The sequence below is a fragment of the Xiphophorus couchianus genome, chromosome 4, assembly GCF_001444195.1.
Source record: "Xiphophorus couchianus chromosome 4, X_couchianus-1.0, whole genome shotgun sequence".
Taxonomy (NCBI): Eukaryota; Metazoa; Chordata; class Actinopteri; order Cyprinodontiformes; family Poeciliidae; genus Xiphophorus; species Xiphophorus couchianus.
Genome location: NC_040231.1, coordinates 13,084,393 through 13,104,300, shown reverse-complemented (window position 1 = coordinate 13,104,300; position 19,908 = coordinate 13,084,393). Strand labels below are relative to the sequence as shown.

General features: G+C 36.6%; 2 protein-coding genes and 1 long non-coding RNA gene across 4 annotated transcripts; 1 reads left to right on the top strand and 2 right to left on the bottom strand.

Moving 5' to 3' along the window:
* On the top strand, positions 1–7,798 carry rab4a (RAB4a, member RAS oncogene family). The gene is made up of 8 exons (XM_028015601.1): positions 1–178; positions 1,496–1,576; positions 1,745–1,859; positions 3,384–3,446; positions 3,522–3,676; positions 4,492–4,587; positions 5,334–5,477; positions 6,549–7,798. Exons 1-7 carry the CDS (start codon positions 163–165, stop codon positions 5,447–5,449), a joined length of 642 nt encoding a protein of 213 aa, XP_027871402.1. The 5' UTR covers positions 1–162; the 3' UTR covers positions 5,450–5,477; positions 6,549–7,798.
* A 643-nt stretch (positions 7,799–8,441) lies between these two features.
* LOC114143515 (uncharacterized) lies at positions 8,442–12,073 on the bottom strand. The gene is made up of 2 exons (XR_003595258.1): positions 11,706–12,073; positions 8,442–10,125 (listed from the first exon to the last, which is right to left on the bottom strand). It is a non-coding gene; the product is annotated as an uncharacterized LOC114143515 (long non-coding RNA).
* A 422-nt stretch (positions 12,074–12,495) lies between these two features.
* On the bottom strand, positions 12,496–19,411 carry ccsapb (centriole, cilia and spindle-associated protein b). 2 transcript variants are annotated; one of them, XM_028015538.1, is made up of 5 exons: positions 19,272–19,411; positions 16,663–17,030; positions 16,497–16,580; positions 13,882–14,096; positions 12,496–13,814 (listed from the first exon to the last, which is right to left on the bottom strand). In XM_028015538.1, the coding sequence occupies exons 2-5, from the start codon at positions 17,012–17,014 to the stop codon at positions 13,632–13,634; spliced, it is 834 nt and encodes a 277-aa protein (XP_027871339.1). In that variant the 5' UTR covers positions 17,015–17,030; positions 19,272–19,411; the 3' UTR covers positions 12,496–13,631. The 2 variants fall into 2 exon arrangements, with proteins under 2 accessions (XP_027871339.1, XP_027871338.1); XM_028015537.1 differs by lacking the exon at positions 19,272–19,411 and adding an exon at positions 17,124–17,382.
* Positions 19,412–19,908: the final 497 nt, after the last annotated feature.

Below are 19,908 nucleotides of genomic sequence, written 5' to 3'. Positions count from 1 at the left end.
AAAGCTTTTATTTTGAAACAACACACGGGAAATCGGAAGGGAAAATCAGCTGGAATCCACGGAAATCCTCGACGGGACTATATTTCTTTACTTAGCTAGCAATTTATTGTCAGCTGCTGTTTTTCGCTCCCATCGGTTTGCTGTTAAACCGCCACCTTGGCGATGTCGGAGTCCTACGGTAAGCGGGCGGCGTTGTTGCGGAGGGGCCGCTGCTAGCTTGTTTCTTTAGCTGCAGGGAGGAGAAGGAGGCAGGTGTGTCGACAGGGCTTTTTCCCAACGAAAACACACATAGCTTCCAGGCTAACCGAGCCACTTACAAAGCGACTCAAGTCTCTAAGCAAAGCTGTCAGTCTAAATAGATCATACGGTCGAGTTTACCGTGGCGGTTCTTATGGATCAAACTGACCTTTTAGGCTTTACCTGCTTAGAGGTGAACAAAAAACACAAGAATATCCTATTTGGATGGATGATGGCACAGGGACACAATAGAGCCTTTAGAAATCTGTGAGTCTTCTTTTAAAAATTACGCTTTGTGTTGCTTTATTGCTTTATTTTATTCAGTTCATGCTCATCCATATATTTATTTAATGATTAACTAAATGCTGCGTCCTAACGGATCACAAAAAACTTTTTGTGTTATATCTGCAAAACTTTTAGGCAGAAATGGGAAAACTTTACTTTCAAAAATGAAAATGTTAATAACAAATCGCAGCGAAGGAAAACCCAAATGAAACGAAACCAGTTTGTTTCGTGCCTGTAGTTTTTGATGCGACCCTGTTGGTCATAGGAGATCAGATCACAGATCTGATGTGAGATTCCTCAGATCCTTCTGGACCTCCAGGCAATCCCAGACAGACAGGTTGATGTTAAGATCAAGACTCCAAAACATTTAGGAGAATCTGCTTTCCTGCAGTTTGCTTGATAGATTAGAACAAATGAACTCTTAGTCTAGATGAGATGTTGAATTAGAGCATTGGAGATTAGATTAGCATTAGAGATTAGATTAGCATTAGAGATATTGAATTTAGAGCATTGAATTAGTTACTCATAATATTGCTGACATGGCTGCTGTTTATAAAGTTACTTTCAGCTGTTTAATGACCTGTTTAAGGTCCCTTTCAATTAAAGTACTGTGGAGTCACCGGTAATTAATGTATGGTTAACACTGAATGTTTATTATGTCAAACTTTAGTGTGGGAAATGATTACAAAGCGTCTTTTAACAGGGTTTTATTTAATCTGTAAGGCCTCTCAGATGGTATTGCATGATAACTGCTAGCCTTTACTTCACAGCATAAAGAACACCATTAACCTCCCAAATGTATTTACAGAAATGTAAAACCAAACATGACAAACAAACAGATGATTCTTTGTTTTTGCTTTTGTTTCCCAGGCCAACATTCTTGCTCCAAGGCAACAGTACTCTCAAATGCAAAACATTGCAGAATATAAAAACATTTTCTTAAGGTTTTTTCTTTTCTATCTTCCATCTGCAGATTTCCTCTTTAAATTCCTGGTGATTGGGAATGCTGGGACAGGCAAATCCTGTCTGCTGCACCAGTTCATAGAGAAGAGATGTAAGTCAGAAACACGTGGAAGCGTTCAGCTACTCTTACGGTTTACTCTGTTTTCAGATTTCAAACTGTTTTGTTCAGTTTTTTTGGTCTATTAACTGAGATAGTTTCAAATAGTTTAATGACAACAGGACCTGCATGTAAATTAATTTCATGTTCTTTTTCTTCCAGTTAAGGATGAATCTAACCACACGATTGGTGTGGAGTTTGGCTCAAAGATCATCAGTGTCGTCAACAAAACGGTCAAACTGCAGATCTGGGACACCGCAGGACAAGAACGCTTCAGGTGAATCACATCATTAACACGGAGGTTAAGCCTCCAGCCTTTATTACATCAGACCAACCAGTAACGACCATGAGCAACACATCTGGAAGATAACGTTTAAGAAGAAAAATAACACAGTGCATTAGAAAATGTTTGAAACAATAAATGATGTTGCTCTCGTCACTTGTGTTTGTACGTTCATTTGTCCCTCGCTTTAGGTTTGGAACTGACTTAGGATAAATACATAAAACCTTTTTTAATCCAGCATGGTAATCCATCCTGAGTTTAATCTGGTTGGGTAAAATGTTTTTCTTTTACCTTCACAAACCTTAAACTCACCAGAAATCAGAGCTTCCAGAAGCGGAGTCGTCGAGCAGCGCTGATCAGCCAATCAGAAGCAGAGATGGAGTGAAAAAAGTGAGATGTTACCGTAGACAACCAATAATAAAAACAGACTGAATACTTTAACTTAAACTATATTCTTTAGACTTCAGGAGATCAAAAAGGCTATGAAGCTTAAAAATGTAAGCAATTTTCTTTAGGACACACGTGTCAAACCCGAGGCCCGTGGGCCAAATCCAGCCCACCATAGCTTTTTATGTGGCCCTCTAGATTCTAGACTAAACACCAAGTGTGCTTAAATGTTATGTTATCCATCAAATTAATGCAGTTTCTATCAATCAGTTCCTCCAGTTTCTTTAGAATTATCGAGGAAATTCACAGAAAATCAACAAATCCCCAGACTTTTTTGCGCTAATAATTGGGAGTTTATTGCAGATTTTTCTCAAAAATTGTCAAAATCTTTCTTACTTGTACGAAACAGCTGCCTCAGCCTTAATTGATGTCAGATTATAGTCCACAATCTATACAGCGAGTAATAAAAAGTCGCATTAGCTGCCATAAATAAATGCAAATATTTCCAAATTAGTACCACAGACGCTTTGATTTTTACTGTAAAAAAATCACAAAAAGAATCACAAAGTCCTGGAGGATCTGAAAAGATGTTCAATAATATTTAATTTTAAGAATTCATTGATATTTTAACAGTTTGTGCACAAGTTTTATCATTATATTCTGGCACAACCGGCCCTTTAAGAGCATTCAGGGTCCGGATTTGGCCCAAAACGAAAACAACTTTGGGGATCAATAAAGAATAATCTATTCTGTTATTAATCTATTACTCCAGACATATTAACCTCTTTTTAAGGTTGTTATCATTTTCAGGGTTTCATATGAAATAAAGGACATTTGATATTTTAACACCATCAATATTAAGAGTCAGAACTAATCCTGGATTATTTCTAAACTTTCTGAACCTTTGAATAAATCTGATTATTCATTTTTGACTTCAGCTTGTTCAGGATGTGAAGAGTGGTGTTGTTTTGGGTCTGGCAGCAGCAGCATTTTGAAGTGATCCAATGACAAACTGATATCCAGAATCAGTCTTTGATCGTTTTCCTATGACTGGTGACGGTGTTTATCTGTTGATCTCAGTTAATCTCGGCGTCACCGCCTGCTTACTGACCGTGTGTCTGCGTCCGTCAGGTCTGTGACCAGAAGTTATTACAGAGGAGCCGCAGGAGCGCTGCTCGTCTACGACATCACCAGGTACCAGAACCGACCGAACCCATTCGGAGATCTGTTTCTGCAGCTTCTCCTGTTTACTCGTGTCCGTCTCTGCAGTCGGGAAACGTACAACGCTTTGACCACGTGGCTGAGTGACGCCAGGATGCTGGCCAGTCAAAACATCGTCATCATCCTCTGCGGGAACAAGAAGGACCTGGACGCCGACAGAGAGGTCACGTTCCTGGAGGCGTCGCGGTTCGCTCAGGAAAACGGTAGTGGCTGATTCAGAAAGCTTTCTGACCGAATTAAAAGCAATCCGCGTCAATAAATCAATCCACAAGTCTTAAGTTCAGCTGCAGTTCAAAGTGTTTCACATCAGGAAAACGTCATAAACGCATCATATAGTCAACAGCTGAACATCAGGGGCGTCCAGACGTTTTGGATATGGACCAAAATTGTCAAGTCAAAATTACTTGCGAGAAAAGAAAATTTAAAAAATCAGGCAAATAAAGTAGACTCGTTTTTTTATTTTTTTGTTGCTTTGTTTAGTTTTTTTGTAGGAAAGGGAGGTCATTTGTTATAGATCCAAACCTTTAAAATAATTTAGCACATTTGTTCTATTAGAAGAAGGTTGTGTAGTTTTCAAATTGTTTAGGATTTGATTGAACTGATTTATTCTCAGCAGGATTTGGGTCTCTTTCTGTGAAAACTCTTGCTATATTTATAAAAGTTAATAAACTAACTTCAAGCTGATTTGGGCGCAGTAATGTTAGCTTTTCAGTAAAAGCTTCTGGATAGATGTAGTTCTACTTATTATAAAAATACAACTTACTTAACATTTTCCATTGCTATGTCAGCAATAATGTTACGCTGATTAAACATAAGAAGCTTAATGAACAAATTTGTGTCATTCTTGAATGCATGTGGGGGCCATTTCTGGCCCCCGGGCCTCAGGTTGGTCAGCCCTGCTCTACATGGTTTTATGTTACAGTTGGAGGAACTGAATGTGAGCAGATCATGTTTGACTCACTCGTCATGCTGTGCGTAGAAAACCAGAGGCTCTAATCTGTGAGTGTTTGTGTCTCAGAGCTGATGTTCCTGGAGACCAGCGCGCTAACGGGGGAAAACGTCGAAGAGGCCTTCGTCCAGTGCGCTCGCAAAATCCTCAACAAAATCGAGTCCGGTAGGAGTCCGACCCGTTCCCCCAACACAGACCGCAAATATTATTTCATCCAAGTCAGAGTTACATTTACTCAGTTACATTTACTGTATGTGAGTAACTTTTTTTGAACAAAATTACTTTTAGGAGTGTTTTTACTGTGCTGTACTTTTTGCTTTTACTTGAGTAACTTTATTATGAAGTATTTCTACTCTTACTTTAATGACATTTCAGTGGATTTTCTGCCCCCTGAATGAAGAACGAACATGTTTCAATAAAACGTTAATCAGACTCAGACACACACCTGCAGTTTTTGTTAAAGTTTCATATTGAAAAAAACTGATTTGGAAAATTTTTCTTTTGTCTGATTTTGTTATTTGTTTGCTACTTATATAAATTATTGTCATTTTGGTTCATTAAATACCAACATTTCTCACTTAACTTTATATTTTTTTCCATCTGATGATGTAAGTTTTACAAATTAAATGACTGATAATTTGATCAGTTACTCAGTGCTTCAGTGGACTCTTTACCAAATACATTTTCACTCTTACTTGAATAATTTCTTGGTCACTTTTAACTTTTACTTGAGTAAAAATATGTTAAAGTAGTGCTACTCTTACTTGAGTACATGTTTCAGTCTACATATATTCATCAGCAGCTGAAATGGCCTCGTTTTGTTTCTTCTTCGTTATGTAAAATCAACTTGCCTCGGTTCTTCTCGGCCGTCTAACGTTTCCTCTGCTGTCTGGTCGCCTCTCTGGCTCTAGGGGAGTTGGATCCAGAGCGGATGGGTTCAGGCATCCAGTACGGCGACGCGGCGTTGCGACAGCTGCGCTCTCCGCGCCGCGCTCAGCCGCAGGGCTCCCAGGACTGTGGCTGCTAGTGGACTTCGTGCAATTCACGACATGAAGGTGAAGAAGTTTAGAGAACCAGAGGTTTCCAAAGGAAATCAGTACATAAAGTCATTAATTACTCCTTCATTAAAACAGGAGTTCAGATTTAGTGATGCAATAATGTAATTATGGGTACATTTAATTATTTTATTCTATCTATTATTTTGACAAGTAATTGATGAATCAGTTTTTAAAAATTGACACATACAGCATATTTTTTAATTTAACCACCTGAGCCTATTTTACGCAATATTAAAAATACATTAAATGCAACTAAACAAATACGTTTCTGTTTTTAAATAAGAAAATAAACATTTTATTGCTTAATGTGCAACAGCACAGCATTTAGTTTTAGCACAGGATACATCTACATTTAAGAATTTGAACAGGTGAGGCTAAAATGCCACTTGAGGAGTTTTGAGTAGAAAATATTTACAGAAAAATATTTGTTTTTCATCTTAAGTGCAAAATGTATTTAGTTTTTGTACGTTTTTGTTTTAATTAATAGTCTGAATATCTCATTCTTTCAGTAAAATATCCTTTTTGGGGTCTCTACACTCTGGTTAACAATTAATCGATTAGTAAATTAGTTGACCATAACTTTGATAATCGATTAATTTGATTAATCGATTCAGTTCTAATTTATTATAACAGAATTTACACTTTGAGATGTTTATCAGTGCATTCATAATCATAACGTTTCAGATATTTCAACCTGGAGATTTGAATACTATGATACATTTTGAGTACAAGATGCCACAATAACTTGATAATCAATTACCATAATCTGATTAATCGTTTCAGCTCTAATCTATTATTACAGAATTTAAATTTACTTTGAAATCCTAATGTTGGCATTTGCAGTTATAATGTTTCAGATATTACAACCTGGAGATTTGAATACTATGATACATTTTGAGTACACGATTACTTCATATGTGTTTAATCACAATTAATTGTTTCAGCTCTAATTTATTTCTCACCTTTTTGATAACCTTGACTGCCTCATAATTCATCCTTTATGTTTTTTAAATTGCATTGTTGGTTGAAAATGTTTGCTTATTCACCCAGTGTTTCTGTGTGGGGCAGGTTTATAAAGACCTGAAGAAGAAGAGCCATGGAGGACCTAACAGTGTTGGGTTCAGGTTGCTGGCTGGTGACCCCTCCCATGACCTTTGCACGGACCCTTCAGAGTCTTTATTTTCATTTCTGCATGTGCAGAGAGCTGAGAAGTCCTCCTGGCCCTCTCCCCTCCCTCAGACCGGCCATCTTCCCAGCAGTCTGCTGCTTTACTGGACCAAAATGGCCCCCGACCATCCCACCCAGGATGCTAAACGTTTGCATGATTCTCTCCTCACGGTCACACTGTATTCCCTCTGATGCAGCCTGGACTCCACCTTTACTCCATTTAACATGACTAAACAAGATTTGACTGGATAATTTGTTAGTAAAATAGGTTGGTGTTTTGCTCCAGCTTGGATGTGGATGAATTAATGCAAACCAGACGACTTTATCATCGACTCTGTGGCATGGAAACCAAACTTTAACCCCCCTGAACTACTGTTCTCTCTTTGTTTCCCTCTCTGGTTTAAACACTCCACTAAACGTTGCCCTCATTAACACACCCTCAGCTAACACACCCTCCCTTCCTGCTGCCTTTCTTGCATTAATTCCCCTGATTTCCCTTTTTTCGCTGTACAGAGTTTCTGTAAATAGAGAGCGACGCATGTTCTCCCAGATGGAGTATTTTATTATAGCTGATATTCCATCTGTGTTACATTAGAAATCATATTCAGCATCATTTTATGCTCCACTGTATATTTAAAAACACTGGCTCCTCGTGCTCCGTGTGTGAAGGACGGGTCACCATTTTAACGGCTGTGTAACACGTTTGTCCTGCAGCCAGTGAAGTGGCAGATCTCTCACTAATTGTTGCTTGTTTACATGAAAGTCTGACTGATGCTAACCAATCACAGCTGCAGTCTGGATCTTATCTGTTGTGTGCTTTATTTATTTTAACCTTTTAAGGCTAACATGTCACTTTGCTTTAGTTACCATCTTCCTAAGTAGCTTAATTAAAGCCATGATAAGCGACAGAACTCTAAACTTTTCCATCACGGTTCAAACTAGAGCAGCTTTTCAGATCTAGTCTGTGAAATACGACGGCGGCTTTCGCTGTTTCACGTCTGGATGTCGTCATTTTGTGTTTTGTTTGTTTTTGTCACCAGATTCTTTCGTTTCCATGTGTGTCTGTTTTGTCATGAATATCATAGATTTTTAATTTATTAATTTATGATAATTGGCATATGTTTTTGAAATAAAACAAATACATCACCGGATATTTGTTTTTGGTGTTTTATTTCTCTACGGCTTCCCGTCAGCTCTCAGTGAAGGAAACACTTCAATATTTAGAGTCAAACTCAAAGATTTATTTATTTGAATCCTTCATATTCTAATTTGAAAATCATCCAAAAGTTTAGTTTTGTCTGTAATTTGATTCAAAAAGTGAAATTGATATATTCTGATAGATTTATGACATACCCTGCTATATTTCAAGCAATAATGTTTGGTTATTTTTATGATCAAATCATCACAAATTAAAAACCTCCCACTAGATGTCAGTGGGAGATCCACATTTTTTCCTTCCACTAAGCTTTCTATAAATATCCTTGGAAACAGACAGTTTTTAGCAGCTCAGCCTCTTCATGAAGCTGTCAGGTCAGCAGTTTTTCCTAATTTCTGAGTCACGACATTTAATTTTAGGATTAAAAAATGCTTTTTTTAATGGTTTTATATGATATTAAAATTTTGCACATATTTTTGTATATTTTAGGTTTTCATAAGCTGTAAGCAGAGGATCCAAAAACTACTGAAGTAAGAGTAGAACTACTTTGACATATTTTACTGAAGTAAAAAGTAACCGTCTAAGAAATTACTCAAGAATAAAAAAGTATTTGGTAAAAAGGTAACTCAATTACTAACTGATCAAAACAATTCTTTAATAGTTAATAATTACATCATTAGCTGGACCAGAATATTAAGCTATTTTTAGTATTTTACAGACCAAAATGAAAATAATTCATATTAACATGATTACAAAATAAAATCAGGCAAAGGAAGACATTTTCCAAATTATTTTTTTCACTTTCATCATTCAGTGAAGTTACTCACCCTGGATATCTGATACTTTATAATAAAGTAAAAAACACATTGTAGTAAAAATACTCCTAAACGTACCAATAAGTTCCTCAAGTAGTTCCTATTCGCCAATTCTGGCTAATGGAAACAATCTGTGTAATAAATAAATCTCATTTCCACCTCTTTCTTTATTTGGATTATTAAAATAGTCGATACTGATATTTTTTAAAATCAAACTGTTTTATTTAGATGAACCTGAACAGAAAAAACATGTTTTGAAAAGCTTACAACATTAAAAAAAAAAAACTATTTATTTCCTTCGCTCTGCTCATTACAGGCTCGGTCACAGATGTTTAATTTAAAGATTTAAAATGGTAAAAATGATCAGATTTAAAATCTTTGCTGTTTTTTAAAGTGTGATTTTAAGAAGAGGTTGGTATATTTTGATGCTGCCAGTCACAAACTCAACAATTTTCTAGAAAAATGTTTCACTAAAAGCTTCACCTCACTTGACCCAACGTTCATCTTTAAGTCATTTAAATGTTTGTAAAATTGTGTGAAAAACAGAACAAATTGTGAAAGTGTTACAGTGGGAACCGAAACGACAAACATTTCCTGTTTCTCTGCATTTATCCGAGAACATGGAAAATCAACTGATTGTTTTTAAAGTGAAATGCTGCACATAATAATTACAAACTAATAATGAACATGATGACACAAAAATAAAGAAAAAGAGAATAAAACCATCTTCCCGCCGTTTCTAATGTTTAACTTCTGTAAAATATTTGATCAAAAGCAAAATATAGTTTATATTTATGATAGGTTTCAAGTGTAATCATGATTAAACACTTAATGTGACAATACAAACTAGCTTAAGTTAACAGCAACCACCAATATAAATATTAAAAATAATTACAACATTTCATATTAACAGAAGTAAACTATGAATATTTACATGTTTTTTTCAGTTTTCTTTTTGGCTTCAAAGCATTCAGTGACAGAAATCTCAGACTATAATCTCTGATATACTTTGGACTGGATCTAAGCTAACCATATCTCACATACTACACTGATTGTTTTGTTTTTTTCTGGCAAAAAAAAACGTCACACATGTGGAAGAAGATCTACAGTGACCCTGATTAACACCTAGTTGACTGAGTAGAAAACGTTTTACAATCTTTTAGTGTATTTTAGATTTAAAAGGATGCAATCTGCCTGAAGTTAAGCCAGCAGTCTTAATTTATGAACAATAACCAGATGAAGAAAGACAACAAAAAAAAGAGTCGGAAAAAAGAATAAAATCCCTTAAAGGTCAAATCAAAGATGGTGACGATAGGAAATGTTTCACAGTTTCAAGGAAGCAGGTCTGAGTCTGAATAGTTTGTGAGAAGATGTTTAAATAAAACCAGGTGTTCCTGATGCATTCTGGGTATTTCTCCTGCAGACGGAGGAAACTTTCTGTCTCTTTTCTCACCACGTCCAGGACCAACATCGTTACAAGTTGTAATTCTGACGCTTTGAGAAAATCCTGGAGCGAAACAGAGAGAGAGAGAAAAGAAGGGAAATTAGTGAACGGTTTGCAACATGAAAACAAAATCCAAACTGTTTATATTTTCTTTATCATAATTCAAGTTAAACCGCAATAAACAGATTTAGACGCTCTGCAGGTTTTATTACAAATCAGAAACATCCCAGACATGATGCTAAAGTTAAGTTAGTTTAGCTGTTGAAAGATTTCTGAGGTTTGATAAGTTGTGTGCAACATTCAGAGTTTAATAGTAACTAGTTACATTTACTTGAGTTACATTTAGTCGAGTTACATTTTGGAAAAAAAAGAGGTACTTTTGGGAGTATTTTTACTACGCTGTACTTTTTACTTTTACTTCAGTAATTCTATTACAAAGTATTTTTACTTTTACTTGAGTAAAATGTCTGGATTTTCTACCCAGTGAATGAAGAACAAACATGTTTTAACCTAAAATTCACCAGACAAAGACACCTGCAGTTTTGTTTACTGAAAAACACTGATTTGAAAAAATATTATTTTGCATAATTTTGTTATTTTTGTTACTTATATGAATTATTGTAATTTTTGTCTTTAAAATAACCAAATTTCTGCTTAACTTTCTATTTTGTTCCATCTGATCATGTAGTTTCTGTATATTAACTTATTGATAATTTGATCAGTTACTCAGTACGTGAGCAGACTTTTAACCAAATACTTTTTTACTTTTATTTAAATAATTTCTGGCAGCTTTTTTATTTTTTACTTAGGTAAAAATAAGGTGCTGCTCTTAGCTGAATACAGTTTCTGGGTACTCTGCCCACCTTGGCTACGTTTTCAGGTTTTCCACACAAACTAATCTTACTTAATTTCATTTTAATTTCATTTTAATTGTGTTGATCAAGGCTCAAACTTGTTTTCAAACATTATCAAGTTCGTGAATGCCTTCAAGGTGCTATTTGTGGCAGAATGTATCGATAAAACCCATTAAACTTAAAATATGAATAAATATCCGTCTCCAGATTGGATAAGTACTTCCTAACAGATAAATAATGTTGAACATCTTTTGCATATAAAAACTGCTTTAATTTGATTGACAAATTCATATTTTAATGTTATTTTGAAGGTTTTCTAGAGGGACACATAAAAAAACAACAGCGGCTGGGTTCCAGTTTGACATGTAGATAATGAGAATATCTAAATGAGTCAAATTTATTAAAAATACTTTCAGTTAATGAATATTAATCATTTTAAAGAGACAGACTGTTATTGCAGTTGATCAAAAATGTGTAATTGTTTGTTTCCCTCTGAGTTGAGACGTATTTTTATTTGACATTTTGGCTGCTTATTTTTTTTGTTAATACAAGTTTTATTTTGTTGGATGGAAAATAAATACGTTTTTTCAAAAATAAAAATTGGGACTTCTTTGGGAAAGAAAAATTACCGTTTAGAAAAAGTTATTAGAAAATTAGTTTATAGATTGATGGAGGGAAATCAATATTTGAATCATCTTTGATCAGATTAAAACACAGATCTGATTGGTTCTGAGAGGAAAACAGCGCTGTGTGGGTGAGGAAGAGGCAGATGGATGAAGAGCTGCTCACCTTGACGTCAGGGTGAGTCTGCAGGTTGGGGACTGCAGCGCCTCCTGCTGGTCCTCCTCCTTCTCTCTTCTTGGGAATAAGAATTAAAATCCTAAACTAAGTCAAACCTGTTCACCTTATTCTTGTTGTATGCACCGAGTTCCAAATTATTATGCAAATTATATTTTCTCAGATTTTGGAGAAAAAAGCATTTTGCTTTGCAAAGGCATTTCAACAGCTGCTCTCTTAATCCGATGAATTTGTCTAACAGAAACCTTCCTCATTTTGCCTTTAACTGTCACAAATCTCCTCACAGTATGATAACGCTTCAGTTTTTGTTAAATATCTAATGTTTTCATACCTTGTCATACGGCACTACGCTATCTGATGATTTTCATCAGCCGAGATTCTTTCTCTTTCCCATATGGCTTAAAACCTGTGGCCTGCTTAATAATGTGGAACATCCTTCTTAAGTAGATTTCCTCTAATTGAGCTCACCAGACAAACTAATCAACCAGCTCTCTGAAATTAATTATAGTGATTCAAAGAGCCCTGACACACAAAACCATCTATAAATGTAGTAGCACAACAAAAAATGTAATCTTTATGACACCTAAATCCAATTTGCATAATAATTTGGAACACGGTGTATTGCCTCATCATTCCACCCTAACAAAACGATGAGTATGTAAACTTCTGGCCAACATTGAATCCTTGAACTATTGTTCATATAAGTTCGAAAGTTTCTTCAAGAACAAGAATCTTCATCTGATTGTTTTACCTACCAGTCGCTCCCCTGTAGATTATCATCTCCATAACAAAATCGTCCTTTTACTGGATGTCTTAAAGGATTTGCGTCAAAGTATGGCTCTAAGATTCAATGTGAACTAATTTAAATGTCTGGTAACGCTTCATTTGAAGGCACGTGCATAAGACTGAATGTTGTCAAAAAGTTTTGTTTGTTAAATAATTACATTTTTAATGCAAAGTTCAATTAAGACATTCATTAAAAGTCATTATTTACCAAATAAAACTTCATTACAACAGTCATAAACACTCATTAAGTCTCCCTCAGGTTCACACCAAACGCGTTTAGAGCGCCAGGCGCGTCTGGTTTTCTACGTGGAGGCGCATCGAAGCGCGTCAAGTGCTGCGCGATTTGAAGTGTTTTGAGCGTCTTGAGCGTTTGATGCATCCAACGCTGGAGCTGGAAAATCTGAACTTTCGCCGCTCGCAGTTTTGCATTTTCGTGATCTCAGAAAAATAAAACTATGGAGAATAAACTAATTCTAGCTGATTACAGCACCTCTCTGGTGAGGTGCTGTAATCTACGACCGATCGAGCTATGACTACAGAGACAGGAACAGAAAGGACCTGACTTGGGAGAGGATCAGCGACGAAGTTGGAATGTTGAGTAAGTTATAACTATTGGAAAATATTTCCCCGCATTTGAACCATCCAAATCCTTCCAGCAGAAACTTTGAAACACGTTAAATAAACATATTTATTTAGACGAAACATGCAGGAGACGGTGGAAGAGTTTGAGGGACCAAGGAGGCTCCTCTCAACGTACGACTAGAGCGGCTTTGACGCAACTGACATCTAGAGCAAAATGTCAAGCGTCTGACTTCAAGTGCACATGTGTCGAACTTGAAGCGTTTTTGACGTGCGTAACGCGTTGGGTGTGAACGCACCGTTATGCACAGCCCTTCAAATTCAAGTGTTACCAAATGTCTTTATGTGACAAAACTTCAGTTTGTCATAAAATTACCAAAACCTTTCTTCCATGATTGTCCTCCATTTTGTATAAAATCCCTGAGTTTGAGATGTTTTCCATGAAGACAAGTCGCAGTGAGACTCAGGCACGTAAAATGTGCCGTGTGTCTGAACTTCCGCTGTTTCTAGAGGCAGGAATGGCTTTGTTGGTGCTGATGTACTGCCGCTGTCCTATCGGGAGCGAGCGGAGAAGCAGCGCATGTACTCGGTGAGCCAGGGGTTGAACTCGGGCTGAACCGCCATCCCGGCTTTATTTGGGTCCGCTGATTTGGCCCGACGCCGCTCAGGTCGCTGGGACTGGATCTGCCGCTCAACCTGCCGCCTGGTCTTAGCACGCAGAGCCGATTCATGAATCTGTCCGTGAGACAAACGGTTAAACTTCATGTTTAGAGAATGACAGGTACACCAGGCCTTACGTCACCTCAGCAGTAGAAGCTGCAGGACCGACGTTGTGAGTCTTCCTATCTGCGATGTCTGCATCCTTTTCTCCTGAGCCGTACAGTGCGAAAGGATGTCGTTTCTCCTTTGTGTCCTCTTTGAGCTGCCGTACAGGCCTCACGCACTGGGAGCGCCAGGCTGGTCTCGTTGATTCGGAGGGTTTTCTTTGGTGAGGTCGGGCTGCTCTCGTCTCTTTTTCTGGAAAATGAAAAGAAAAACTTTCACAAATCCTAACCTGGGGCTGGACAATAAATCGATAACAGTATATATCGCAATGGACACGTGATCAATACCAACACGTTCGATATAATTACCAATAATTTCATTGAATTCTGATCCAGATTCGTATGGCATTCTGGGAGATGTAGGCTGAGAAAAGACTTTAGCTGCTCAAACTAAAGGTTGGTGGAATCAACTCACTCACTCACTCTCTTTGGTTGCCTAGCAACTCTCTCATTCTTTGGTTACCTAGCAACAACTTGTTGAGTAACGGCCACAGCAGCAGTTTACATTTTCTCCACTGTGCCTCATAACTGCTCAAAAATAATAATAAAAAAACACAACAGCATGAAATAAAAACTGAGAATTAAACAGGAAAGGTCACACCACTAGATTGGCCGTGTTTCAGATATTTAAAACAAAACACTCATCAATAATTGTCAATATCGACTGATATGAAACGCTTATATTGTGACAATTTTTCAGCCATATCGTCCAGCTTCATCTTAGCCTGACATTTAGTTATTAGAGCAATTTATTTATAATTTTGATCTTCTTTTCAATTAATTTTAGGGTAGCAATTAACAATTACTCTGATGATTAATCTGAGAACATTTCAGCCTATTCTGCAGATTTGTCATTGAATCGCTTCAGCCATTTTTTATGCAATATTAAAAATACATTCAAAGATGGAAATAAATAAATAATTTAATTCCTTTTTTAAATAAAAAAAATAAACATGCTATTGCCTAAAAAGCTATTTTAAAAAGTAGTGGATTTGAACCAGGTGAAGGGAAAACTATGCCAATTGAGGAGTTTTGTGTAAATTATATTAAAAATTTTGGCTTAATTAGTTCTCTGAATGAGTTGTTTTTTATATCAACTGGCCTTTTTGGGTCTGTATACTCCAGTTATCAATTAATTGATGACTAAACTAGTTGACAGTAATTTCACTAATCAATCCATCATGACTAATCCATTTAATAATTTCAAATAAATTTTATAAAGTTTTGTTGTACTTTTAGTTTAACATAGATTTACTTTCAATAATCATTTGAGTTAAATATGGATTTAAAAAAATATTTATTTAAATTCCCTTTTTTGTGATTATTTCTCTCGAGAATAAATAAAAAAGTTGTTTTATATTTTATATTAAGAAAGTTATTTTATAATAAAATATTAAAAAACTAATTAAAATGAAAAAAATCATTAATTTGTAACAGAAATTTTATTATATTTACTGTAAGATTCAGATTTAAAAATGGGGCATACGATGAATACAAAATTATGCAAACAATCTCTGAGTACAGAGGAAAAACAACAGGCAGTTTTGAAGCTGATTTTTCTGTCTCAAAAAACAAACATTTACAGTTACATCATCTTTCCTCCTCCTAACATTGTGTAGGTGTTGAGGAGCTGATGAGATTCTCAGTCTGATCCGTTTCCCATCTTGGTTTTGGGTTTTTTTACCCAAAAAGCAGAAAATGTTTCCAGTGGCGAGAGGTTCTGACTACAGGCAGTCAAATATCTTAATCCTTTCCATGGAGTGTTATGCAGAAAATTCAAATTATAAGTCACTTGTTCAAGCCAACATCTACATGCAGGAAAATTTATTTATTTCTCTTATTTTTTTAGTGTGACTATAGCAAACCTAAGGGCTATTCTGAAACAATTTTAAGCTAATTATTTGTTTTCTGGTCTTCAATGAAAGACAACACAGATTTTTGTTACAACCAGAATGACTGTAAACATTATGGCTAAAAGAAAAAGGTAGAAACCTGAAACATTTTCCCTGAAAAGAAGCTTGTTGACAATAACATAAAGCACTGTTATCAGCAGAAATTTTAAATTATCTGATTAATTCAATGTTAATTCAGAGAGATATTTCTGTTCCTACCAACTAGAAAAAAGATTTTTTTTAAATTAGGGGCGCACTAATTTTTTCTGGCCGATTTCTGATTTCAGGTCTTTAAAAAGCCTGACTTGCCGGTTCCAGTTTTGGCCGATACCAATCTCTTTTTGTCTGAAATGCTGCTAAATAAAGCAGGAAAGTCACAGAGTTTATAACAGTGGAGTGACTGTTGTTAACTCCAAACATGCAAACGTGACCTGGGGGCCGCTCTGTCAGTCAAACCTCTGTCACAAGAGACAAGAAGAGGACAGCGGTTGATTTTCAGACCTTTGCTGAGGTAGATCAGCTTAATATGCAAGTAATGGCCGATCACTGATCCCAAAATTAAGGAAAACGGCATTGATAAATCGATGCACCCCTATCAAACATATACTACACTATACATAAACATGATAAAGTCATAAAGCTTAAATTGTGTGATACTTTAGGTCCTCAGCATTTTAAAATGATATTTGATGATAGTTTACCTTTGTCTCGGAGTGGAGCAGAGAACTCCTCTTCCTCTCCCTGAACTGCTCTGTTTGACTCCCTGGTATCGTCACACTGCGAACCTAAACAGTGAATCATATCACACACCATAACATGCAAACATCACAGCATGATGATACATTACTCTTTCAATTTAGCACTTACTGTGTGCTGAAGACTGTGGGTCAGGCCTGATCTGCTCCTCATTCTGGACAGTAGGTCTAGGTCCAGCTCCGGTGGTTCTGGTTTCCTGCTGTCTGTCCGTCTTGACCACCTCAGGCTCCTCTGTCTCAGCTCCGCCGGCTTCAACCTGGTTCTTACTGGGGTGAGGAGGGCTCCTTCCCCCTGAGTCCGAGTCGCTGTCCGAGCCGCTCCAGAACCAGGGGTTGTGTGTGTGCTCCAGCAGCCTCCGGGTCAGCCTGTAGGCCAGCATCTCTTCATAACACTTGGTGTAAGTCTCCCATTTTGGGTCTTTGAACTTCTTCATGTACTCTGAGCGGATCCTTTTAGTCACCATCTTGTCCCGATTTAAACTAAAAATAGAGCAAAAATAAATCAAAGACTTTATCACAATAAGTCTATAGCAACAGTGACAACAGTGTTGTAACAGCTAAAACTCCTCATACCAAGCTCTTTGTTTATCACCGCCAGACATTTAAACCACACCAACAACAGTTTAAACCAATAGCAGCACAGGAAGCCGTTCAAGGACCCGCCTACTTTCTAACTAATGGGTTTACAGCTCGCCTTTCGAGCAACAAAAACAGAACCAGGGTTCGGTCGGAATGAAACTGTGAAGAATGACATCTGCTTTCTAAATCTTTCAAAATATCGGCTACAAGAACAGCAAGGAGTCTGTCCGCCATAACTACGTGATTACCAGAAAGTTCCTGAACGCGGTGACGTAACTCTCAGCTCTTCCTCTGATTGGCTGCCAAGATTACCTTGACAACAGATTCGAAGAGGTTTGCTACCGTAATTCGCCCAAACCCATTTCAATTTAGTAACTGTAAACAAACACTTGAGCAACAATTTGTCAGTCACGGCTGGTGAATATTTGTAATCAATTATAGTAAAGTTACGTAGTTTCTGAAAATCTTTATTTATTATTTCTATATTATTTACGGCAGCCAGATATTTTTTTTACACTAAGGATAGTCAGAATACGGTCTATAATGCAAAACGTTTTCAGGGCAGCAAAGAATGAATACATGGTCAACACAAAACTCCCTCTGAGTCATAAAAGAGAACTCAACACCGTAACCCAAAGACGTTGGGCACAAAACAAAAGCTACATCATTAGTAAAAGAAAAACAGAAAAGGAGAAGCATAAAACATTTATACGCATGATGGCACACTTTCACAAATACACACAATAAATATTTAATCATTCTTTAAAATATAAAATAGCCTTTGAAGAAATCTTTTCACAAGATAGAATAAATGAATAAATATTTAAAAACAGATTAACAGGCATTTAACAAATAAATCTGAGCTTCTTTCAAATATATGAAATCAAACTTTTGAGAAAAGTATAGATTATTACCATTGATAACATTGATTGATTTTACGTTTGTGGGGAATATTTACATAATGTGACAGTAGCTTGTATTTGCACTGCCTGCAGATGATTGTACACAGAGAAAAGAGTGTGACTATCTTGTGTGCCCATGTTAGATTTGCTTAAAAGTTCAAGTTTAAGAAGTTTGTGCATAATTATTTAGAAGTGAAGAAGATTTATTTGTTTGATGTCTGTTAATCTGGTTTTATAGTATATTTCATTCATTCCATATTGTAAAACAGACCTCTGGGTTAGTTATTCATTTGAAACACTTTGTAGAATAAAACAAATGCTTTTTGTGAAGGTAGGATTTCTCTGATATCTCTGATAATACCACAAAATATATGTTCTTATCTGTACGCATCGACATGCAGACGTTCTTTGGATAATTGATAACAAACCAAGCACCCGAGACCATCTCTAAAGAGTATAGTAAGATTATTAAATATCTATTCTGGATACAGATGTTCATTTAATAGATTCCCAAGAACTTTTGCTGTCACCTCTGAAGATTTGGAAGAAATACATTCGCGAAGATGACGCAAAGGTGGCATTATGAGGTACTTTATCTCCAAAAATGTGCAATAAAATGATTAAAAATTCATTCTGGACACAGAATGTGGATGTGGAAGTATGTGTAGATGCCATGCATTTTTTATAGTTGTGCTTCGTTTCTATTTTTATCTCCAACAAAGGCTCCCCCTGCTGATCTATTACCGTAATGCACCATATATGCGCGATGATGGTCTTTAAGAGAGATCTGGCTTGACTTTACATGCAAGTGTCGACTCAGTTGACGCCAGACGACCAGCTCGGGTACGAAACGACCGGAGTTTAAAAGAAATCATGTAGAGCGACTATTTTTAACACATCCACCAGGAACCATTAAACATGTTTTCCACATGACACACATGGACTCAGTGCAGCGCGTCTATGTTCTCCTTTTAAAGTATGCACAGTTTGCTGTCATTAAAATAGCCTGCATGTTGTTCAGCGCAACCTTTTAATAACAAATATATCGCTGTTACGTGCAGCCTGCACGTCAGATTAGTCGTGGCACCACGGGAGCGCTGTAATCGCCTGTCGGCGGCAGCTCCGGTACCAGCTCAGTAAATCCGTCAAACACTCCGTCCAGTCCACAACAGTTGACCCGCTCGACGGGAGCGACTCTTGCCTGCACAGATCTAATTTTGTATACAGTACACATACTTACTGCGAGCTCGGATGTCACGGTAGCGGCCCAGAGCGGATGGTTCTGCTGTAACGACACAGGACTTAGCTCCGCCCACCGGCGAGGACGCTTTTAAAAAGCCAAACACACCCCGCAACAGGTGCTTTATCCCTGCACAGTTTTGTCCGTTTGAGCTTGAAATATTTAAGTGTTAGGTGGCTGATGCTTTGAATAATAATGTTGCCTTTTTTCCCTCTTTTTTTTTGTCTCCTGTGAGTTTAAGAAAGTCGTTTTATATAAGCTGCATCTGTCAGCGCGACGTAGAGATGATGAACCTCGTGTTGTTTCATCTCCAGAGTCTGGTGGTAACTAGTTACATTTACTCGGTTACATTTACCTGAATAACATTTTGGATAAAATGTACTTTTAGGAGTATTTTTACTACGCTGTACTTTTACCTGAGTAGTTTTATTATGACGTATTTTTACTCTTACTTGAGTAAAATTTCTATTTTCTACCCACTGAATGAAAAACAAACACGTTTTAACCCAAAATTCACCAGATACGGACACACGCCTGCAGTTTTTAACATTTTTAGAAGTTTTGTATTGAAAAAAATATATATTTGAAAAAATATAAATTTTGATATTTTGTAATTATGTTATTTATATGAATAAAT